This window comes from Capra hircus, chromosome 12, assembly GCF_001704415.2.
Source record: "Capra hircus breed San Clemente chromosome 12, ASM170441v1, whole genome shotgun sequence".
Lineage (NCBI taxonomy): Eukaryota > Metazoa > Chordata > Mammalia > Artiodactyla > Bovidae > Capra > Capra hircus.
Window position 1 is genome coordinate 944068 of NC_030819.1, and position 25116 is coordinate 969183.

The 25116-nt window shown below is 48.7% G+C and overlaps 1 protein-coding gene across 1 annotated transcript in view; it reads left to right on the plus strand.

The window, feature by feature from the left end:
• The window catches only part of ANKRD10 (ankyrin repeat domain 10), a 31407-nt gene continuing 12541 nt past the window's right edge, over nucleotides 6251-25116 (plus strand). Inside the window, exons 1-3 of the mRNA XM_018056350.1 lie at nucleotides 6251-6603; nucleotides 10287-10439; nucleotides 14317-14408. Coding sequence (XP_017911839.1) covers nucleotides 6394-6603; nucleotides 10287-10439; nucleotides 14317-14408 — 455 coding nt within the window. The 5' untranslated portion in view covers nucleotides 6251-6393. The remainder of the gene's footprint in view (nucleotides 6604-10286; nucleotides 10440-14316; nucleotides 14409-25116) is intronic.

Consider the following 25116-nt stretch of genomic DNA (forward strand, 5'->3'; position numbering starts at 1 on the left):
GTTGAGCTTTAAGCCAACTTTTTCACTCTCCTCTTTCACTTTCATCAAGAGGCTCTTTAGTTCTTCACTTTCTGCCATAAGGGTGGTGCCATCTGCATATCTTTTGAATTTAAGACTTTAAATTCAAATTTAAGTAAGTTAAGCACTATTGAACATTTCTAAGTGTGCCATGTGGGTCTTAGATTCGGTGGAAAGGTGCTGGTGGGCAGTTCTGTTAGACTTGCACATTGAGAAGATCCTGTGGCTGCCAGACAGGAAAAGTGAAGAAGCAGTCAGGCTGGTTTAAGCAAGAGACTGTAGACAGAGGCGGGTGGGGCGAGGGGGTGGAGAAGGACCTGGGCCCCTGGAGGCACCGCTGGGGGCAAGGCCACCGGGACCTGTGTGGGGACGGGAGCGGGAGAGGAAAGTGCCAACCCCAGTGCGGGGTGTGAGCCAAGGCAGAGGCATGGGGTCCTCTGAGAAGAGAGGCAGAGAACCCAAGTGGGGTTGGGGGGTGGGGGCGTGGTGAGCAGGGGCAGTACGCGCGGGGTGGCGCGGGGTGACCCAGGCATCTCAGCTGGAGATTGCGAAATGCAGCTGGAAACTGGATTTAAACCCCAACAGAGGTCAGGGCTGGAGAGGTGGGTCTAGGAACCATCAAAGGCCTTCCCTCATGGCTCAGTGGTAAAGAATCTGCCAGCAAGGCAGGAGACCCCGGTCCAATGCCTGGGTCAGGAAGATCCCCTGGAGGAGGGAATGACAACCCACTCCTTTATCCTTGCCTGGAGAGTTCCATGCACAGAGGAGCCTCGCAGGCTGCAGTCCACAGGGTGGCAAAGAGTGGGACACGGCTGAGCCACGAACACTTTCCCTTTCACTTCAGAAGGGCACGGGGCGCGATGACAGCACCCAGGAAGGGAGCAGGGAGAGGAGCCGATGACCCAGGACCCAGGACCCAGGCTTGGGATCCTTGCAACAGGAGAGCCGGGGAGTCCCTAAAGCCAGGAGATCAGGGCCACCCCGCCGAGCGTCGGTGGAGGAAGATTAGGATGGAGGGTTGATCACGGGCTTGGCCACGAGGTCTGTGCTGGGCTTGAGCTGCTACAGCCGTGCATGGGGGAGGCATGTGGGGGCTAACACGCGGCTGGAACTCGCTGTGTGGGGAACGCGAGGCTCTTTTGACGTTAGACCAGGTTTGCAGTAGCTGAGAAGGTACACGAGGTGAAATGCTGTTGTCCGAAGGCAGAGCATCCCGGCCGGCGACACTGAGCCGGCTCCCGTGTGGACCGCGTTGACCCAGGTAGCAGGGCTGGAGAAACGCTGACCACTTATTAGATACTCACACTTCCTGTCGGAACTGCACGCTCATGTCCTCTGTCTGCTTCCTTTCGCTGTTCACGTTTCTCTTGTGGACTCTGTGTATGCCGAATACCAATGCTTTGTTGAATGACTCGCAAACTCTTTCCTTCTGTCTGCTGCTTCCCTTTCACTTTGTTTCTGGTGACTTTTGTCAAAATGAAGTTACCGATTATGATATAGTCATGTGTGTCCTTTTTTTGTGGGTTGCTTTGTGAGTCTTGTTAAGAGATCTTTCACTACTCTAATGCCATAAAGATGGTCTGCTGTCTCCCTGTGAACCGTCTCCACTTTTCCTTCCATATTTCTAGTCCGCACAGACTAGATTCTGAGTGTGGCACAAGTCTCTGACTTACCCTCCTCTCGCCCCTGGTCCACAGAGGCAGGCAGGGTCGAAACAGCAACCGTGACGACAGCTCCTGGCCCCCGACCCTTCTTGGGAGAAGAACAAGCCCTCGCCGGTGTCTGAGAACCTTTGGCAAGTACCACTCACAGTGACAGCCCCAGAGGAAGGGGCCACCCTGTACCGGGGATGAAGGGGTCAGGGAAGGGCAGCGTCCAGCAGGGGCCGTCTCCCAAGGGCTGGGAGCCGGGCAGGCTCCAAGGGGACTTGGAGCGGCTGGCTCACATTCTAAGCGGTGCCCACGTCTGACAGGTGCCCTGGGTGCCTTGTCACTGTGACCCAGTGAAACGACACGGCTAACAGCAACAGCTCATGCCAGGGACACTTCGCGGCTGAAATTTTTATAAACTGTTGGTGGCCAGGGTGTTGGGGGGGGGGGCGATAATAAAAAGCCTTTGGAGAACAGTGAGTAACCTAGAGCTTCTCCATCCAAACCCCTCCACACCCACAACCTCTCTGACCCTGACCGGGACCCTTCTGCAGAACCAGCATAATAATGTTGATCTTCTTTAAGGAATGAGGAGATTATGCCAACAGGCTGAGAAACACTCCTGCAACCAAGTGTGAAGCGTCAGCTGCTCAGTCACGTCCGTGGCCGGTCGCCCGCCAGGCTCTAACGTCTATGGAATTCTCCGGGCAAGAATACTGGAGTGGGTTGGCATTCCCTTCGCCAGGGGAATGTCCGCAACCCGGGGATCAAACCCAGGTCTCCTGCATTGCAGGCAGATTCTTTACCATTTGAGCCGCCAGGGAAGCCCAGGGCGATTTCTCCGACCTGAGCTGGGGGAGATGGGGCAGGGCTGGAGGGCCAGCCACCGTGCCCCGGGCTGCCGCTGCTCGGCCCTCCCCGCCTGTCTCCGGCCGCCTCCCGCACACCCAGCCCCATGCAGCCAGGAAGGGGTGCAGGGCTCTGGCAGAGTGGGACGGCAGCGGTGTCCACGCGTTAGCCTTCCAGGTAGAGACACCTGAGGATCACAAGACAGGGGCTTTTCTCTCCCACCTCGCCTCCAGGGCAAGAGTGCTTTCACTTTGACAGCCTCCCTCCAGTTATTTCCTCAGAGGGCTAGGATCCCACTCTCCTCGGTAACAGAGATTCCCAGGCTGGCTGCATGCTCTTGTTTCTGGAACATTCTTAAAGAACTCATTCGGGGGGGGAGGGGGGGCATGTCAGGATGGGCGAGGATGACACGACGGACACCAGGTGCCCGTGGCTGCTCTGGCCCGCAGCTGTCAGCAGCCTCTGCCCAAGGGCTCTGCCCACAGGGCGGCCTCCCAGGGACTTCCGGGCCACTCAGCCAGCACCCCCCACCCACCACCCGCGCCCGGGATGGCCAGCACATTTGATAATAGCTGTGGCTCACTGGGGCTCTTCTCTCCCGCGAGAGCTCTGGGAAATGAAGGAATCGGCTGAAACGTCTCAACAGACTGTGCAGTTGGCAAGCTAAAGGTCAAGGAGTCGGGAGGGGCCTGTGGTCACTCTCAGCAGCGAGCGGGGCCCTGCCCCCAAGCAGCCCGACCCAACCGCCCATCTCTGGGCGCCAGCCCGCCAGCCCGCTGTTCCCTTTTCCTTCAGCAAACCTTCACCCTCTGTCCCCCACGGTTCTGCTTTCACGTTCTGCTTCTAGGGGAGCAGAGACCTTCTGTTTCTATTTCACTGTAAGGGGACTTGTGCTAATCACTTTTCTAAAAACATTTAAGGAAAACAGGACAATTGGCAAGATTCCAGAACCTTCGTGATGTTTATAGCGGAGATCCCTGCCCCAGGGCAAGGCTCCGTTTCTGAGAACGAGCAGCCATCCATCAAATCTGAGTCTCAGTCTGCACTTCATGGAGCTTTCCTGGCTCCCGGGACCGCCGGCACTTGGGAGACGGCCCCTCCTGGACACTGCCCTTCCCTGACCCCTTCATCCCCAGTGCAGGGCGGCCCCTTCCTCTTAGCGCCCCAAAGGACAGCACAGAGCAGCCTGTCACTGTGAGTGGCGCTTGCCAAACTCGGCGAGTCGGTTCTGAGGGTTTATAGGAACAGGGCGCCCGTCCATGGTGCAAGGACAAGGCCTCTGAACTGGGGGAGAGGCCTGCCTTCCCGCATCCCACAGTGCTGGCACCCGGACCCGGACACCCAGAGCTGCAGGAAACACATCTCTGCTGTCTGAGCCAGGCAGATAGATGCAGAGGCTCTCACTGCAGCCCGGGTGGACCGAGACTCTCAAAGCCAAGTTCACGCAGACCTGCCGTCTCCACAGGCGGACCTGGCAGCGCGGTGGGAGGCACAGGGGCGGGGAGAAGGGGCCACAGGGAGAGCAGAACAGTCCGGGCTCTGGTCCCGCTCTTAGGCCCTGGTGAGGGCGCCACCGCAGTGGGACCACCCCTGCCAGCTGCACCCTCTCTGGTCCCCCGTCTGCACCCCAGCCCTCCCTTAGTCAGCACAGCAGAGCCCTCGAGGACTGACACTTTCAGGAAGTACAGAGGCTCCGCGTGTGGTGGACAGTGCTGCCCACCTCCTCTCCAGCCTCGTCTCCCGTGACGCCCCGTCCACTGGGTCCAGTTCCCAGGGTGACCACAGCACCCACAAGAGGCTCACCACTGTCCACCAAGGCCGTGGACCCCTCTGTGCATCTCTCACGGGAACTCTCTTCCTCCAAGCCCGGCCTACGCGAGCAGCTTCTCACACACACAATCCCCTTTAGGAAAACACAATGCCAATCCTAAAGGCAGGGCTGGGTTTGGCTTTGTTTCTAATACATACACTGAGTTTTGAATCTTCCTCTTTTCCATCACATCTTCAAATACCCAATTTTGCTTATATTAAAGAAAAGAAATATTTCAAACTGTTAAAGGAGACATTATTCAAAGACGCTTGTTAAAGTGTAAGAAGGCAGACTTCATTCAATGGGAGCCTTCAGGTGGGTGCGGGGACCAGCGCAGTGGGACTGGGGAGACCTCGTTGTTTCCCTGCAGTCCAGAAGGATCACACTGAACTCTGCATGCATCAAGGGTAAGTGGGGACTCAGGCCAAGGAGTAGGGAGGGTGTCAGTGGATCGGGAATTACCAAGAAGACGATAACTAAGAGGTCAACTAAATGTCCAGGATTCTGGCTAAACTGACCTAACAGGATTTTCGCTGAAGGCAGGCCAGGGCGAGCAGATATCACCAGGGTTAGGGGGAGGATGAAGAACCCAGTGAGATATAGATGGTTATCAGAGATGGGGGAGTCTAGCCAAACCAACTTAGCAGGATTCTCGCTAAAATCGGACAATGCAGAGACGAACACACAAGTCCAAAAGCTGAGGCCTTGCTGCAATTTAGGGGAGCCTGAGTAGAGTTTGGTCAAGGAGAGAACCCTTGTCATTTATATACATTTGCTTTCTCAAATAAAACAAAGGATCTGAGTTATGAATATACTTTTCTCCTCCTAGGACATTTTAAAAACAACAGCCCTAAAGAAAATCTGTAATTAGTACTAATTGTAAGAGTTGGGCAAAACCTGGGACCAAACAGCTGGACTATCGGCTTTGGCAGGACTCCCGAGACCGCCCCTTATCTTTCTCATATCCACAGCCACCGCGTGGCATGGCTTAGGCAGTCAGCATCCTTTTGGACTGTTTTGGGACGGCTGCTTAAATGTGTATGCGTGCTTAGCGGCTCCGTCGTGTAGGACTACTTGCAATCCCCTGGTTCAGTGACAAAGAATCTGCCTGCCGAGCAGGAGACCCGGCTTCCATCCCTGGGTTGGGAAGACCCCCCTGGAGAAGGAAACGGCTATCCACTCCGGTATTCTTACTTGGGAAATCCCATGGACAGAGGAGCCTCGTGGGCTACCGTCCATGGGGTCGCAGAGTCAGACACGACTGAGCAGGAACGCACGTTGAGAGGTTGCGCTCAGTCGCTCAGTGGTGTCCGACTCTGCGATTCCATGGACTGTAGCCCACCAGGCTCCTCTGTCCATGACATTTCCCGCGCAAGGATACTGGAGTGGGTTGCCATTCCCTTCTCCATAATAGACGATACTCCTTGATAATGAAATGATTGATGACTTTCACATATTACTCATAATCAGAAAAAAATCGTTAAAAACCTGTGATCTCGACCACAGAGGGAGCGTTTGGTATTTCCTTGCGTGCTGCAGGGTTTCTCAGCGTTTTCGCCGTTTGTTCTCGGAAGCGTGCAGCCCACCTGAGAAGCAGGACCCAGAGCGCGGGAACCGCTCTCGGGGCCCCACGGAGGCCCCGCCTGTTTCACTACCAGAATTAGAGCCGCGCGGCCGTAGCCTCAGGGGGCTGCGCCCGCACCCGAAACCTGCGGCTCCGGGAAGTTTTCATTAAGGGAGTCAAGACACCGTCAGCCCTGAGGTCTGGACAGGAGACGCAAGCCAGAAATGCACCCGCCCCGCCCCGCCCCTGGCCCGGCCCCGCCCCTGGCCCGGCCCCCAGAGACCCTGGCTCCTCCCCCGACGCCTCCGGCCCCGCCCCCAGCCCGCCGCCGCAGGCCCCGCCCCCGCCCCGCCCCGTCCCTGTGCGCTCTCGGCTCGGCAGCAGGCGGGACGCGGCGGCCGCGCTGCTCTTGCTCCTTTGTGCTCGGACGGCGGCGGTGGCCTCTCGGGTCCTCCCTGAGACGTCTTCTCTGCTCGCCAGTCCGCGCTCTTCCGTGACGGACCATGTCGGCGGTGGGAGCGGGCGCGGGTGTGGAAGCGGGCTTCTCCAGCGAGGAGCTGCTGTCGCTCCGCTTCCCGCTGCACCGCGCCTGCCGCGACGGGGACCTGGCCGCGCTCTGCTCGCTGCTGCAGCAGACGCCGCGCGCCCACCTGGCCGCCGAGGACTCCTTCTACGGCTGGACGCCGGTGCACTGGGCCGCGCACTTCGGCAAGGTGGGCGCGGGCCCTTTAAGGCGCCATCTTCCGCGGCTTTGCCGCGGGGGCCGGGGAGAAGGGGTCGGGGGCCGAGGCTCGGGGGTCGCGGGGTGCATCGGGGACGGGGGGCGGGAATCGAGGGGCGGAAACGGGGGGGTCGCGGCGGCGCCTCGAGGGGCCGGGGCGTCTGGTCGGCGGCGCGGGGGGGCGACCGCGGCTCCGAGGGGCGCGCGGGGCGCGCCGGGAGCGCCGGCGGAAGCGGGCCCGGCGTGCGCGGCGCATGTGCGGCGGCGCAAGTTTCGGACGCGGGCTGCGGCTGCGAGGCGCCGCCCCGCCGGCGAGGTTCGTCCGCAGCCGGCGGGGCCGAGGGCCGGGCCGCCCGTGTGGAGACGCGGCGCGCCGGCGCGAGCGTCTCTGAGGGAAGGCTCTCCGCGGGCAGCTTCTCCCCGCGGAGCCTCCTCGCGCCGCGCCGCCCGGGCGCGTCTCTGAGGGAAGGCTCTCCGCGGGGAACCTCCACGAGCCGAGCCTGGGTCGGGCCGCCTGGCGCCCGGGGCCGAGTGGGAGGTTTCGGGCTCGGGCGGGACGCGGCGCTCGAAGCTCCCGGCGGCCCCGTGCCGCGTGTGGCCGGGTCGGTGTGGCCCGCCGCGCGTCGGGTCCCGCGGGGCCGGGCGCGGCGGGTCCCGGCTCGGCCGCTCATCGGCCGCCTCTTGCGACGCCGCGCGCCGGGCCTGTCGGGCGCCGCGGCCCGTGGCGCTGGGAGCGCTGGCGCCGCTGCAGACCTGACGGGAGGCGCCGGCTGCCGCGCCCCGAGGAGTGCTCGTCAGGGAGGGCCTCCGGGCTTCTCAGAAGCGGCCGTGACGGCTTCCTTGTGCCGGCTGCCGCCGCAGCTTCCGGGCCCCAGGGAAACGAAGTCGGCTTATTTCAGTGAGAGGGAGTCACGACGGCGGGGCGAGGAGGCTGGCCGTGCGCGGCCGTGAGATCCCCGGGGAAATCAGTGTCAATAAACGAGAATAAAAGCGCCTTCCGGCGCGTCTCCCTGCAGCCTGGAATGTGGATTTCCCCAGCCGGTCAGTTAGCTCGGGAGCCATCTCCCTGCTGAGCGCATCTTCGTTTTTACATTGAACTAGGTAGTTCTCAAAGCGCTGGTTCTCGGCATCTTCGTGTTTGGGGGCGGGGGGAGGGGAGAGGCACCCTGGTAACGGGCCTCTCAGGTGGTCCAAGGATAAGGAACTCGCCTGCCAGTGCGGGAGACGGTTCCGTCCCGGGTTGGGAAGATCCCCTGGAAAAGGAAATGGCAACTCCCTGCAGTATTGTCTGGGAAATCCCGTGGACAGAGGAGCCTGGCGGGCTACGGTCCATGGGGTCCCAAAGTGTCGGACAGACTTAGGGACTAAACAGTACCGCCACCACCCGTGTAATAGCCAAGGCAGATTTTTAGGGCAAAGGTTCCCCTATTGATTCCGATCTTCCCTACCCTGGTTAAGAAGGACACAGCATGGCAACCCCAAACATTCTGTAAAATGCTTAAGGACTCCTTTAGAATACTTACCAAGGCAGAGGTGCCTCCCCTGTTTCTAGGAATTAAAAATAGCAAGATGGCTATGGTGATGGAAGTGGTGAATTTCATGCCTGTGTATTTTGTAATAAAAATGAAACCAGCTGAATTCACCAAGTCTGCTTGTACAGAACGTGGGTAGTAAACCTTGGACACCTTGTAGTAGATGGCCCTCAGAGACCAGAAGTCGTGACCGGAGCCTTTTATTTTAGTGCCTCCGGCTCTGTGGGATCTTACGTGCAGAAGGGGCCGCAAGAAAAGGCTGTTAGGGCGAAAGTCAGGCCAGAGGTCCTGATGAGGGTTCTCAGCCCTGTCTCCCCACACCCTGCCAGCAGCTTCCCTCCTTTGGTGCACACTCAGGCCTTCACTGTTCTCTCTGCAAGAGCCAGCCGACCGTTTAGCACGCTGTGAACTCCTCAGGGCATCACAGGTGGCTCAGTGGTAAAGAACCACCCACCCCACCCCTCCAGCCAATGCAGGAGACGTGGGTTCCATCCCTGGGGCGGGGATATTCCCTGGAGAAGAAAGTGGCAGCCCATTCCAGTATTCTTGCCTGGGAAATCCCACGGGCAGAGGAGCCTGGCAGGCTATAGTCCATGGTGTTGCAAAAGTGTCAGATGCAACTGAGCATGCACGCAAGCCTTCATTGTTCTCAGCCTGTGCAAAGCCAGCTGAGCGTTTAGCATGTTGTGAACTACTCTCAGCTCTCAATCTGTGTTCCTAGAAATGTGCCAGCTACGCACAAATTACCTCACCGTTTTATGAGGCTTGTTCACGCCCAGAGGACTAAACCAGACATCATTTAAAAACTCTTAATTACACCTTGTTTTTTACAAGGTGTCCTATTGAACAGTATCTTTCCAAAATTCCAAACCTGCTTTCCTTCATCAAACCTCGGTTAACAAATTTTAGTCTAGGGACCTCTCAGTTCATACTAAGATTAACTACTTTTGGCATATCAAGCGATTTTTATCCTTATTTCATTTTTGTTGGCTTTGAGACCTGCTCATCTTGTCACTACTATTGACCTTCATTTTTCACTCAGTACATTAATAAGAGCAATATGTAAAAATATACCAAAATAGTACCTCTTTTTCAGCCTTTACTCTCAGATTCAGGTTTCTTGAAGACAAATCCTATTTTAAATCTATACCACCAACTGGAAGTTCATCCTCACAAAATCGTTGGTGGCAGTGCTCTATCCTTTGAAAGGAAACGGTGAAATTGCTGAAAGAGGATAAGAGACACGGAGTGAGACCCAGGGGTAGCCGTTTGTTCCTCACCTGAGGTCTGTCCTCTGGAGGAGGATTGCTGGCAGTGAGCAGTTTTTTTCCCCACTGACTGCATGGTGTTTGGGGAGGAGAAACAGGCAGTTGTCCTCGGTCTGAGGACGGCAAACCTTCCCTCACAGTGCTGGGCGCAGCGTAGGCGCTTGCTGAATAAGTTGAGTGTGCTGGCTCTTTCTCCAGAGACTAGTGTGATCCTGGTGCCCGGCTGCAGAGTCTCGTCCTGACTCCCGCCCTTCTGTCTGCCTTGAGTCCACCTGCCCGAGCAGAGCTCACCTTTGCTGCTCGGCCAGTTTTATCCTTGATGGCGGAAGGGATTCTATACAGACTGTGACGAGATGAAGTGCTGCCCTCTCGCCTGCTCAGCGCCGTCTTCTCCCTGAGATCTGGAGCTGGGCCTGAGTGCGGCCTGTGCAGGACGCAGAAAATCCAACCAGTCACTCTTAAGTGTTCAGAATTTTTTAGAATAGTTCGTGAAAGTGGCAAAGCTTAGTTCTGGTCAAAATCCTTGAATATACAGTCCAGTCTCTTCTGATTTGAGCTGTTTTAAAAATTGACCTATAGTTGATATACAAGAGTATATTGGTTTTGTTAGCTGTAGGAAAAACATTTAAATTTGTATTGGGTCCATCCTTTTGACTTCTGTTCCTGTGTGCCAGCTTTTTTACAGGGAAGAGGAAAAATGTGTTTTTAAATAAGCCTTTTAAATTTTGTGATATTGGGAAGGCATGCCTTTACTTCGTTAAACAGAAAAAAGTTTAGCACAGCCCCACTCGTCTCCACCATAGAGTTTAGATTGAGTAGAGTTACTGGTATACTGACTTTTGTGCCTCTTTTATCCCCTCCTGCTCTTCTCCAAGTTGGAATGCTTGATACAGTTGGTGAGAGCAGGGGCTACCCTGGACGTCTCCACCACCCGTTACGCACAGACCCCAGCCCACGTTGCCGCTTTTGGGGGACACCCTCAGTGCCTCGTCTGGTTGATCCAAGCAGGAGCCAGCATTAACAAACCGGTAAGGGAGTGCCTGTGATTGACGTGGTTTGTTTTTGTTTTCTTCTTCCGGCTGTAATTACATGGTGTTGAGTTTTAAATTGAGGCGTTAATTAGAGTGTAGGAGCTTTACCTGTGGGCTAACTGGAACTTAAGTTTATTAAACTGTTTGTGGATAATCGGCCTTCACATCGCAATGCTTTCTGTTCAGAGTGCTTTCACCTGTTGTGTGACTTACTGTGATCCACAGCAAGCTGCCCACGGTCACAGCTGGTGGCGGAAGGAGTCTGGTCTTGAGCCTAGGTTTCCTGGCTCCCCTGCTCACAGCTGCCTTAGCTTCATCCCCGCTAATGGCTGTGAGGACACAGCTGATCGGCAGAAGAATGGCTGTGAAGTCATCTACAGTCATCTGGTTGCGTTAGTTTTGGCAGATTTACCATCTGAGTTATTCGCTCCAGGTACTAGGTGGGGATGATGGCCAGACTGGGAGGCAGTCAGGTGTCAAGGAGAAAGTGACTCCGGGACACCAGGTTGAGGAAAGGCGTTGTAGCAGCCGTTTAAGTCAGGGGTCAGTGAGGAAGGGGAGTGAGGGTGAGGGCCATTTGTCTCATCGTGAGCCTGGGTAGCGGGGCAGGGCTACGAGGAGAGCCTGGATTTAGGCCCATCTCTTGCTGCTCGGCTCACCGGTTACCCTCCACGCCACCCCCCTCACACACGCTCCTCCTGTGCTTTGTCGCTTTTCTCCGAGAATTCGGGAGTTCCGACTGGGCAGCTGTGTGGCTGTGGCGCTAGGCGTTGCCTGTCCTCACCGGTCTCCTTCCTGCTCCTGGATTCTCCTCCCCCTTCCTCCTGGTGGAAAGGGTGCGCCCTGCCTCCTGTCTCTGTGGCCTTGGGCAAGCTGTTTCCTTGGTTGTGACTCAATTTCCTTATCAGTGAGATAGGATAGTGTGAATAGCAGTAGTTACTGTTTAGTGTATATGTGGAGTTTTAAGTGTAGAACCTTCTTCATGATGATTTTTATTAAGTTGTTATGTAACATTTAATTTGGAGAGCTCTGAAGAAGTCATCTAATGCTGTGTTTCAAGACTTCTAAGCCCAGAAGCCCCCTTTTCATAGAATGGTTTCCAGCAGCTGGGTATTTTCCGCAGACGCCCCTTCCCTGAGCTGCTCTGGATGGTGCTGTGTGGAAACCCTCCCCGGCCCTGCTCCAGGGCAGATATCCCCAGGGCCAGTCTCCTTGTAGCGCTCCTCTAGTGTTGCGAGAGCCCACCTGGCCCCACGCGCCCAGTCCTCTCACCGACCGGGGTGTTGCTGGGGCCTGACGTCCCCCTTGGGGGGGGCCTTGGCTGACTGTGGTCTCACATGGGGAACTGAAGCTTGGCTGCCAGGCTGGACTGCCGTGACCAGCACCCCGAGACCCTGAGGCCCCAGTAGTCTTCCTCTCGGCTCATCTCAAGGTAGACAGTTTTTCTTCATTTCCCACACAAACGTACAGAACTGAATCCAGGTTTTTCCTATTCTTCATGTGTATATAGTTTTTGGCACCTAGTCTTAATAAGTTTTGTTTTAACTCATATTCTAGTCTTAATCTTTTGGCATGTTAGTTACGAACCTTTCTGAGCTCATTTCCTCAAGCGTAATGGAGGCCTTCGCTGCCACTGCTGAGGTTGGCAGGAGTGGCCACCGGAGCTTGGATGTGCCATCTCGAGGCTCAGTGCTCTGAGATTACCCAAAGAGGAAGTGGAGTTCGTTGTAAAGTGGTTTATTTTTGTAGTCCATAAGTCATCTCTTTAAAACACCTTCTAGGATGGTGCTGTTGCTTGATATTGCCTGGAGTTTCTTATAACTAGATTAGAAAATTTTTTTTTTTTCTAATTAAAATTCAAGGTGACTTTTCTGCTTTGGATTTCTGGCGCGTCTTCCTCTGTCTTTTATGACTCAGAGTTTGCCAGCAATAGTTCTAGAGTCATATTACAAGCTGTTTGGTATTTTTGAAATATGACTGGTCTGAACTTGAGATGTGAGTAACCATAAAATTGCTCTTGACTTTCATTCTGTTGGTTGCAGTTTTCTTTAAATAGTGTTCATTCTGACCTCCCCAGCTGAAATGGGCTCCTCGCATAATGCGAAGTAGGAGCAGGGTGGCTCTGCTTTCTTCTCTGCCTTCTGTTGCTGTCCCACCATCTTCTTGAAACAATATAGAAAACCTTTTTTCTTATACTAAAGATCGTTTTTAAAGTCCTGTTTTGTTTTCTCCGTCTCTGTGTTATTTGGCAGAATCTCATCTGAGTCTTGACTCTGCTCATCCCGGCGATGCACATGGGCGATCGCTGCCTCCTTTCTGCACATCCTTAGCGTGTGCCTCCCCATTTCAGAGAATAGGGGTAGGTTTTATAGTTGTTTTAAGTTGACTTTACCAGGTAGTTTACTGTGTAGACTCATGATTTTCTGTTTCTTTCTTCAAAAATGGGACTATTCTGTTGGGGATTTCATGTCACTTTTGAGCTTAAACGTGTGTGCTTTTCCCTGCAGTGAGCAGCCGCGTCTTTCCCTTGCATTGTTTTCATGCAGTGCTCCGCCGCGCTCTCCCCTGCGAGTTGACGCTCCTGAGCGCCGTGTGCAGCCGCGCCACTCCTGCCTGCTGTCTTTCCCCCCAACTCCGTGTGGCCTTCTGCACCACGTTCCCATTCGGTGATGAAGGGGTGTGATTGATTCAAGGACTCCTGGCATTTCTGAGGCAGAGAGTCCTAAATCAGTTGTTCTAACGGAAGCAGCTTCTCTTGATTGCTGTCTTTCTAGACCTTTTATTTTACCCCCGAGTCTATGAATGAAATTGTATTTCAGATTTTTGGGGTCCTTTCATACAGTGTAGAGTAATTCTTTTTTTTAATGACTGTATTCTTCAGAGTCATTTGCCTGAGTCAGTCGCTCACTTCCTCTGCCTCCTTCAACGTTGTTTTCTGAAGGGTCTGCTGCTGCTGCTGCTAAGTCACTTCAGTCATGTCCGACTCTGTGCGACCCCATAGACGGCAGCCCACCAGGCTCCTCTGTCCCTGGGATTCTCCAGGCAAGAATACTGGAGTGGGGTGCCATTTCCTTCTCCAGTGCATGCATGCTAAGTCACTTCAGTTGTGTCCGACTCTGTGCACCCCTGTGGACAGCAGCCTACCAGGCTCCTCTGTCCACGGGATTCTCTAGGTAAGAATACTGGAGTGGGTTTCCATTTCCTTGTCCTCTGAAGGATCGGTCAGGTTCTAATGCAGCCTTTCTGGAGGTCCTTAAACACAGATGCCCGTCACAAACAGCCCAAACTGTGTGGAGCTGCCTGTCTGACTCCACGTTCTCTCTTCCTAGTCTTTCTCGACCCTTTATCTCAGCAGTGCTGTTTAAAGTGTAGGGCTGATTCACACTCAGGATAAAACATCTGGGGCAGTGGGGGTGCTGGGCGTGCCTGAGATGATGTGTGGCCTCAGGATGTCCTGTGGGAGACGTAGATACATGTGGGCAGACTAGACCAGGCCGTGGGTGTTAGGCCTGGATTACTGGTTTTGTCTGAGGACAGTGGTTTTGCGTTGTACATTCATCTGCACAGTGGTTCGCCATAAGAATTGTTTCTCAGTTGCGCCTGCAGTACACGTGCTGCCGTTGCTGCGGAGGCCCCTGGAGTGCTCGGTTCTCGCCTGAAAATCCGGGAGCATGTGCTCCTTCCTTGGTCTGCTCTGCTCTTTCGTCTGCACTTTGTGTTTTGCTTCAAATTCCGCTCACCTTGCTCTGTTTCAGAGTTTCAGAGAGGGCTGAGATGGCCCACGGCCTTCATTAAATGGCCCACGGCCTTCATTAATGACTCCAGAATGTGGATCTGAATGTTTTCACTGTGTGTATCATTTTTGTCGTTTCAGGACTGTGAGGGCGAGACTCCTGTTCACAAGGCGGCTCGCTCTGGGAGCCTGGACTGCATTAGTGCCCTGGTGGCTAACGGGGCTCAAGTCGAGTAAGCGTCTTCATTTATTCATGCCAACCAAAGATGTGGTCGGGGTGCTGTGTTTAGAGACAGGTTTAGAGCAAGCACAGGTTCTGAGCTTTGTTTTTAACATTAGTAACGTAGTTTTGCTTTTTAGATGAGTTGTCGGTAGTAAGCAGGTTGCTGTGTGGGTTAAATTGACCACTAGCAGAAGGGGCCTTGGTCACAGCAGCCTTGGAATTCTTGCCATGAGAGAGAGAGTGAGTGAGCGTATTAGGGAGATGACAGTTAACCCGTTAAGTTTGGAGCCTGGCATTGCTGACTTTACCACCGCCTAGCTGTGTCACTGTGGGCAAGTCTTCAAAGTTTGCCAAGTTTTAATGTAAAAATGAGTGCCTTGAATTGGATTACGTTATCTTTTCAGGCCTCTCTGGCTCAAAATATCTTACAGACAATTAGCTCTTGTAAATTTTTATTTCCTCATCTTTTATTAGATGTGAGAACATCTTATATTTTAAAACCTATTACGATTTTTAATGATTTTATAATTCCATGTAAAATGGAACTATATATAATAAAGACTTCAAACTCATTCTGAGTTTTTGATACTGATGTCATAATTTTAGGATATCCTTGTCTTAGCCCAGTTTATATCAACTGGCTTATTTATAGCTTCATAGAACAATATAAGCATTTAAGTGTATTAATTTTAAAATGTGATTGTGTATGCAAATCATTAGCTAGACATGGCATTATACATTTACTTTAGTGTTGAATTTATTTGTATTAACTTTTCCTTAAAGATTTATTATAAAAATTTTTCTTCTGCAGTTCACAGCATTAACAAAATGGATGCGGTTTTCACCCTTAAATGTTGAGTGTAAGCTATAGAGCTACAATAACCAAAGTAACTGTGATAATATCAGCTTTTTTGTTTTACCTTGAGTGTGATGAGTATTTCATTACAATTAATTACAAATCACTTTATTCTAATTGGAGATGTGAAAATTTAGACTTTGGGAAAAATAAAACCCACAAAACTAACTTAGTTTAACCCTTTGGTTTCCACTTCATTGTTTTGACTCTGTATCATAATAAATATTGAAAACAGATCCTGGACAGCAGAACCATATACGTTAATGTAAGGCCTGTCTAATACCGAGGGCTGTCATTAATCTCTTAGTATCTTAGCTTCTGTTTCAGTAAGTATTATATCGTTAAGACTGGACATTAGTAATGGGCTTGGATCATTTAGTTATATAGCCATTTAGTGTTATAACTGTGACCTGTATTAACTGTTACATTGCAGGGAGCCTGTGACTTCATATGTAGTTATAACTTAAGGTAATGTAAAAACAATTGATGATTCACTAATGAATATATTACATAGTTTTAAAAAGCACTGAGATGATTCTCAATGCATTGCTTTAAAGCAAAGTTATAGATGCCATTTTCTTTGCTGTTTTTAGGTTTAAAACTCTGATCTTTAATTTTAATAACAGAAGCTTTGATTATGAAACACAGAGTCATAAGATAATTGATTAAATTCCTTAATTGTCATTTATTAAAATAATGAATAATCAGAAGTTGATCTTCCTGATGACTTAGTTTTCTAAACAATAATTGGTCCTGAGTGTTTTATTACTAAGATGTAAGTTTTATTCACTTTAATGGATAGCTTAATCCTTTGAACCAGTAAATACCTTTCTTTCGCGATGTCCTTTTTTTAATAGGTGTCTTTTTAAAATGAGATCATCCTATTTACAGTTCTGTCCTTGTTACAGGACCCTCGAGTGTCCCTTTCCCACCAAGTGTGCCTGAGCGTGGCCTGAGTGCCAGCTTGCTTTCCCTCCTCATATAAGCCACCCTCGAGACCTGTACATGGTGATTTCCCTGGTCTGAACTTTCACAGACTTCTTAGAACAAATGCTTAGCCTGAGCCGCCTAGCCAAAAGCAGTTTTTAAAATTGTAAGTCTTTGGCCTGGAGGCAGAGCACAGTGGTCATTATTAATCGCTGTCGTATGTGTGGTTATTCAGTTTTAACACAAAGATAAAATGTCAATTTTGCCAGTAAGCCAAATTGTAAATTGCTTTTTAATATCTGTTCTGCACATTTTTATAGTTTAACACTTTTAGTCTACCAACAAACAATAGTTTAATTCCCCCCAAATCATGGTACTTAGATCTTCTGTTTTCTGTTAGGCTGCCCACATGGCGAGGTGCAGTCCTGGCCGTGCCTTTTTGCTTTAAGAGCATCAAGGGGCACAAAATGGCCTTACTTACAGTTACTAATTTTTTTTTCCCCCAGTTCAGAGTGAACTGGAGTGTTAATATTCCATGCTGTAGATGGGGTAGTGGGAATTTTTCCTTTTTCTGTGACTAGATTAAGAGCTGTCTTGTATCAGTGTTTTCTCACACTTGGTGGTAATTAATGATTTTGTTATTAACTCCTACTTTGCTTTTTGTGTATCTGCTACATAAAGTGGCCAAAATCTGAAGCTGCTGCTTTTTTGGCCATGGGGTAGATAATGGTGAGGGCCCGAGGGCCAGGCGACCGTGGCTAGAGCGGTTTGTTACATAACCTACTTGTCAATGTAGGCCGCGTCCGTAAGGTAACGCATGCCGCGTCCGCGCGCTGCGGCACACTTTCTAGCGCCACACGTGAGTATGTTGATGGAGTTTCTTTTTCTTCTCTTATTTTACATCTTGAGTTTTGGTGCCAAGTTTTCTTTTTCATGTGAGGTTTTATTTCCGCTTATATGACTGTCGTTGGAATTTGCCACTGTTTACATCCAAAACTAAGAACCAGCAGGATTATGGCGGTTCTGTGGCCAGATTAAATGTGTGTATGCTCTAAATGATCCAGACCTCTACAGATGCTTCTCACTCATTTTTCCCTCAAGTGTGAAGTTTGCGTCAAGTTGAACTGTCACCACCTCTAACTTCGCTTTCGTGACAGTTCAGTTCTCTGCAGTCTCGATTTGAACGCTGCTCGCCACGCATAGAGGGTGTTTGATTGGAAGAAGGGCAGATCGTACCATGGAAAAGTTGGTTCTTCAGCTCTCCAATCGATTCAAGTAACAACATAAAATTAAGTCTTAATGTGATTTCCAGGAAAGACTCTTGAAATTTGCTGTCTGCTGATTAAGGCGACCTTTTACCCCCAAGTTTGTGAACTATGGATTTCTACCCTTGAATTAGCTTTACTTTAGCACTTTGACACTGATTGATTTTTAATATTTTTATTGTCTTGAGAGATAACGGAGAATGTTTCCGTATCAATCTATAAAAGTAGATTTTTTTAATGCCTCAGAGTAGAAAAATGGATTTAGTGAGATTTAGAGATTCAGAATTGCTTGCATCGAAGGCCAGTTTGCCAGTCTATTTTAATATCACTATATACAGTTGCCAGTGTCTAATAGTGACAGAGTCCACAGCTTTCTATAAGAGAGTGTTTCATAAAAGCCATTGGTTCTGTGGTGACTGAATAGATCTTCCAATGAGCTACATATATTTTAACTTAATTATTTTGATCCCAAGAGAAAGTTAGTTATGATCATCAGATAGGGAAAGACGCATCCATGGCCTTAAATAGGCAAGTTCAGTGGTTCACTCTGAAAAAAATCTCTTACCTGATTTGTAAAATGGACACAGGTGATTAAAGTCAACAGAAGTCTTAACATGGGATCTTAATACAGTTTTCAGTGTTGCAAAAAAAGTATTTTGCTGAACTTCCAAGAATTCATAACTGAAATGGAGTTGGTTTAGTTTGGTCCAGGTTTATGACCCACCTTTATTTGCTGACCCATAGAGCCCCGTCTAGAAGCGAAATTTTCACTGGGGCAAATCATGTGATGAGCATATTTAATGTTAGTATCGAAAGTTGGTTTGCCACTTTTGCCCATGGCAAAATGTAATCCATACTTACTTTATTAGACGTTTATTCCCGTTTGAAGTTTGCCTTCATTTGTTCACCCACTTGCCCCTCAGAGTAATAGTGCAAGCATGAACTGTAGGAGAAGTGTCGTCCGGGTTAGTAGTTTCTGATCTTGGGACCCTGTGCATTCCGTTCTGGCCTTGCCGCTGCAGCAGCCTGGGTTTCCTGATTCTGGCTTCCTTTATTAAGCGACTGCAGGCAGGTGGAGGGATCACTCCGAGGCAGCTGCTGAGATCTGCTTGCTGGGAAGGAGCAGCTCGTGGGGGCCTGGGGCGCCTAGATTTGTGGTCATAGCAACCTGAATAGTGCCCAGTTTTAATATTTGTTTAATCACCGCTTTTATAAAAGGCGCTTTCAAATAAAAGCAATGCTTTCTAAATTCAGACCTCTTTTCCTTTGCCAAATTACAGTGGGAGCCTGTTAACTATTCTGTCAGACTCTCTGAATGATGCTGTTGTATTTTAACGTGTACAGACATAGTTGGGGTTCAGTTGCAAATTAAAACTACCCCCAGTAGTGTTGAACTTGAAATGAAAACTTGACACCAAATTTATTCAAGTAGAAACTTTAAAAAATACTTTCTTCCTATTGTTACCTGAAAAATATATTTAAGAACGTTTTTATAATTACTTATTTGAGAGTTTGGATACCAAAGGGTTAAAAATACACGTTTCTCTTTGACTGAAGGCATTTTAGATGTTTGTAATGTTCTGTCTGTACAAATGGGCATTTAGTAATGTTTTATCTTTTTTTTTTTTTTTTAATGATTCCATGTATTTGCTTATTTCCATCTAGGAATAGTTACTAATGTATTTGAGATACAGCATACCAAATTTTAAAGTAACCAGAATCGTGAGTTAATGGTTTTTAGTCCATACTGTTAAACTTTTGTTGAAATACTGACATAATTAAATTGGCTTCATGCTAAACATTACTAGAAGTGATTGAGAAGGCAGTGTTTCGGAGCGACAGCTCTTGGCCAAGGTGGTCACGTGACAGGGGCTTACGCTCAGCTGCGCTTCTGCACCTCATGTGTGTGTCTGTATTTTCAATCAAAATGTTGCCTGCAAATATGTGATCCCTTATTATTTAAGTTTCCTGTTTTATGAACCATTGCCAGTTTTAAATCACATAGAAGATTCTGAATCTGTAAAAACTACACATGTCAATGTTTTACAGCTACGTAATTCGAATTGACTTGATTTTTTCAAGTAATCCTAGAAAGGGGGAGCATTCCATATAGAAACTGCTGAAACTGCCACAGGTGCTTCTCCGAAACCTTACGGTTGTGGCATTGAATGTTCAGTATGGCTTCCTTTCTCCACACGAGGCATACTGTTGAGGTATTTGTTGCGGTGATTGGTTTTAATGCTAATCTAGGATTTCAGATATAGATTCTTTAGATTTGCATGCTTTGCTTACCCTAATTTATGATATCTACCTTTTTATTTGTAAACTAACAATAGTTAAGTTGAGATCAGAATTTTAACAGAAATATTATTTATATAAAACTGTGGTTATCTTTCATTGTCCCATGGCATTAAAAAGAAAACATCCTGAAGGTGATGTGACGACTCAGACTCTAAACGTACTTCAGATACTTCTCGATCCGTGGTTTTTCAAATTTCTTTTAAAAAAGGAAACTATTAGAACGGCTTCTGATGTTGTGACACTGTAAGTGGAAAATAGATGGGGGATTAGCTGGCCGCAGAGTGGAGCTTTGTTCTAAAGTTCTTTGGGGATATATTGTTCAGGTATAATACGTTGTAATAAACCATTCAGAATTTTATTACAGAAAATATAGTATATGAGAATTTATGTTTCAACTTCAGTAGAGTATAAAAAGTTTGATTTATTTTGCCAGTGATTCAGCAGAATAATTCACAGCAGATACTATTCTTTGTCTTCCCACGTTTTCATACTCCCGTTTTGAAAGAGCACTGGGAACTGTTGGGAGAAAATGGGTCGAGTGACTGTGTCGTCTCAGTGGTGGTTACAGGAGCCGAAGTCGCCGACACAGACGGTTGTCCCGGCGTCTGTAACGGACTGCAGCAAACGGACTTCCGGCCTCCGCAACTGCTCGTGTCCGCCTTTAAAGAGAGTCAGTTCTAAAACCTTAACAGAGTAGACCCAATTTGAACACCCAAGTTGACTGATTTTTTAAAATCTCTGCCCGTTTTCGGAGACTCTTCAGATGGATACCAGAGAGGGCCAGAGAGGTGAAGTAGAATTGAACAGCACATCCCATGTGTGGCTTTTTGGTTTCAGAAATGGGCAGAGGTAGGTGGATTTTAGATCAGGTTTAGTCTGTTGCCCAAGTACAGTCAACCAAAGATAATAAATTGGTGTGTATGTTTAATGACATAATCTAAACTAGCGTATACGCGTCCATCACTACCCCAGCTTCCATGCAGAGCACAGCTCCTTAGAGTGATTTTGCGCAGTGTCTGCCAGATGCTGTGAATTTCCCTTTGGACTGGGGTTTGCAGACTGCAGTCCGGACTAACTTTTTCTTCAGCGGTCTCATGGGGTTGGTAGGCGTGGTCAGCAGGAAGTGTAGTAAATACCTCAGGATTGAAGAGTTAAGGCCTGACTGTTTAAAAAGTAGTGTAACACAAGGAGAGACCACATTCGAATGTAAATTATCACAGAGCCTGTAAATCCTAAGTCACATTCATGCGCCCAGCTCCCATTGGACTTTCAGCAAAATCACTAGGTTTAAAATCTGCTTACACTTGGAACATTAGGATTTGAAGGCTTAATAAGTTGACGGTACATTGTAACCAGGGTAACTGTTTCAGCTCCTAAAATGTCAAAATTGAAACATGCTCAAGAAAGTGTATATTAAAAAATGAATTTAAAGACCTGAGCCTGTTTTGTTAAAGTGTCTTGGGAACTATACTACTTAATTATTACTTATTCTAGTCTTTAGCAAAAAGCCAGCATGATTTTCAGCCTCTGTGGAGTACACTTAAAAACCCTCTACTTAGGAAGTATTAAGAGGTTGTTTGAGGATTCAGACCTATAAAGGCAGTTTCGCCTTCTTCACATTAAGTACATTGCCTGATTCAGCTGTGAGACACTTTGAACTTTCAACTGAAAACACTCAAATGGAATAGGAATGATTATATTACTTCTGCGTGCTCTCTCAGAGTCTTTTATTTTTACATTCTTCTGAAGTTTACCTTCAGATATTTTTCTTGGTATTTTGACATTTTGTGGTTTAACAGATTGGACAGCCTTTTAAAAAAGTTCGATTTTGTTTGAATTGAATAGTACACAAAATTACCAGAGAGACATTTTTCAGGAACCAATAGGCATCTCTTATTAAGGGTTAGTGGTCTAGTCAGAGAAAGACAAATACCATATGACATCACTTGCATGTGGGATCTAAAATAGGACACATATGAACTTACCTACAGAGCAGACACAGATTCACAGAGAGAACAGGCCCGTTGCCTAGGGTAAGAGGGGTGGGGAAGGCAGGGGTTGGGAGTTCCGGGTCAGCAGGTGTGCGCGCTCACATACAGGATGGATAAACAAGGCCCCACTAGAGCGCAGGAGCTGCGGCAGCATAGCTCCATGACAGACCGTAGTGGAAGAGAGCGTGGAAACAGGCACGCGGCGCCGAGTCGCCGTGCTGCACGACAGGGATTAACGTTGGCCATCAGCTGTGCCGCAGCAGGATTTTTAAAAAGTAGGAGACTAGTTACTGATGCCACCTATTGGTTAAGTGTTACTCAGCTAGTCCCCCCATTGTTTCTTCTGTATGGCCTATGAACTAAGAGTGATTTTCTAAATGGTTGAGTGAAAATCAAAAGAATAACGTTTCATTTCACGATATGTAAAAATATACGAAACTCAGATTCCAGTCCCTGAAGCTAAAGGTTTATTAGAACATAGCCAGCACTGTGATCCTTGCATATCATCTAAGGCTGCTTCAGGCGACAACGAGAGAATGGAGTCCGGCCTAGAAAGCTTACAGTCCCTGCTGTTTAGCCCTTTACAGAAGAAGCGCCTGCCCCCTGAACTGGTGGCCCCATCCATTCCTTACCACCCACTTCTGTGCCCCGCACGATTGCATGGCCAGCAGAGCAGGGTTTAAGTGTGAGCAGAGCAGAGGAGCACGCTACACGAGGTGGAGGAGGGAGGCATGGGGAGGCCTGCTGTCCTGCACCAGGCCCAGGCGCTCGCAGATCTTTTTGCTTTAGAGGAACACCAGCGCTGGGAAACTGGGTGCTGCGTCCAGTCCTGAGTAACTGAGAGATCTCATGGTCGAAGTCTTCGTGGTTTCACCAGAAGTGGAGAAGGGATACTGTGTGTCCCCGTTTCTAATAATACTGCAAAGACGGTGCTGACATGAACTCGAGTAGTTCTTCACAGCTACCACGTGGCCCAGATTCTGGTGTCTGTCCGTATGTCTTCTGGAATGTCTGGAACTCCCTTTTGGATCACTCTTTGACCCCTCAGAGTTATTTGAGGAACCAGTTGAAGTTCAGCTTGGCTTATGATTGCTCTTTCTTTCTTGGTCCACACATGGGGGCACGCAGCGTGAGTTGACTCTGGCGCCTGTTCTTTGGAACTGTGATGACGCTGTGCCACCCCACCTGGAAATTTGCTGGGCTCCAGCCAAGCTGAGTGGCGTGTTCATGTTGGACCCCCGTGGTGGCGGTCTCTGCGGTCTCTGGATGCCAGCCTTACTTGTTAGGTCTCGTTGGGTTTCCGTGGAAGCGCAGTAAGCACGGTCTCGGGCTGCTTCAGAGCGAAGGGGCTGAATGTAATTTGGACAGCTTTGCCTTCAGTGACTGTAAAAAGTCAGCATGCTCCCTGAGCATCTCCGCTTTCTTCGGTGGACTGGCATTTATGGTGTAAATGCCTTTTTAAAAGTCTGTGTTCTGCTCTTTATTTTATCATCCACTACAGGAGTAATTTTTACCGACAGCTTTATGTGTCCTCATTTTAGGCAACAGTTTCTCATTTCTGTATCTGATTTCGGAGAGCAAGTTCATATTTATATCTACAGAAATCATTTTATAAACTCTGCTTATCCTAGGTCTTCATCTTTTCAAATTTTGTTGATTTTTAATTGTGGCAACTTACTCTGTTCACATTCTTCATAGAGTAAACCTTTTTGGACCATTCACTCATGGTATCTTATGAAAAGGAAATACACCCTTTAAAAATATTACCCAGTCTTAAAGTTACTTGAAAGTTAAATTTCTGTAGCATGCTGATACTAAAAATCAAGTATATGATTATTTTATATGCACACAACTCATGTAATTAACTTTGCCAAAACTGGTGTTTCCTTTCTTTAATTTATATGTCAAAATTAAAACACTGTGAAATTTCAGAATAATATTGATAAGAAATCGTAGCCACAAGGCAAATGTCAGCTTTAGTTCCCAGTGCTACACACAGTGCCTTTTATTTTTAAGAAAATATCGTTGGTTTGGGGGATTCTCAAGTCTTGTCTCATTTATATCTGACCAAATTGAGTGTGGGCTTTTCCCTTTCTTCAAACTGTATAAATCGTTTTTCTCGTGCTTTTAAACGTGGAAACGTATCTAGTGACTGTCCAAAAGTGTGTGGATGTTTCATTTCTGAATTTGGACTGTCTTGAGTATTGTGGCTGGAGCTAGGAGTACAGGGCTATGGTTACCTTTAAAGTGGAATATCCTCACTTGTCCCTGATTCTGTAGTTTTCTCTCTTAAATGGTTTTCCCCCACTAACGTGGTAATCTAGGAGACAAGGGTCCAGGGCTGTGCACTGTTCTTCTGGGACGAGGCGAGGCCCGTCTGCTCGGAGCTGAGCTGTCTGCCGTGAGGGCTGGGTGCTGCCTGGGTTCCTCGGCACTTCTCCAGTGACACGGCATCAGCCTGCAGCTGACAGCCTGGTTTGCTGTGTTACGGATTCATTTCACAGAGCAGTGTATTTTCTTGTCTTCCAGGGGAATTTTATCGTGGAGTTGCTTTTGTTCCCTCAATTTTTATTGTTTGCTAATTAAGAGTTACAATTTCAATGGGTTCTTTCCTATCCATCTTACTCAGAGCCTTCATTTACGCTCTGCCACCCCTCCTGACTAGTCTGAATCTAAGCTGGTGCAGAGACATCGGTCCTGTACTTGTCAGTGGGATTAACCACAGAGTGATGTTGATTCTTCTTGATGGTAGGACTCGGCCTCAGGGATGAGCTCCTAGGACAGTATTAGAAGAAGACATCCACTCTTATGCTTTCAAATGCCAGAATCTAAACTCCTGCAAGCTTTCCTATGGCCAAAATCTCAAAAATCTCAGCTTTTCAGATCTCCAGGCCGACGGTACGTCCGCTTCAGGGCGTCCATCTAGACTTCCACTTACGGTGTCACGTGTCAGTACGAAGTCTGGCTTGTCGTTAAGCCACTCACCTTCGCCTTAGGAAGTCAGTCGCGAATGCCATGGACAATTCAGTAAATGTTTGTTTATTATGATTTTACTGGAGCTAAAGGAATGGATGATGAAGTACAGATGATACAGAATTCAGTTTCAGGCTAAGTCTGAAGTTAGTATAAATTGTCATTCTTCAGACTAACATAAAAAATGATTTTGAGACGTTAAATAGGAAGATGCCTTTTGTTTTTTTAAGTTTAGTATGTTGATTTTTAAATTACTGTCTCCCAAATCTTGTTTAGTAATCAAATGTGCGTGAGAGAGAAGTTAGTGACAGAGACAGGAAGAGCAGCTCCTTTAACGAAGACTTGCTGTAAATCTGTATGCTCTTCCATGTTGCCTTCAGATAGTTAGTCAGCGCAGCAGGAGCA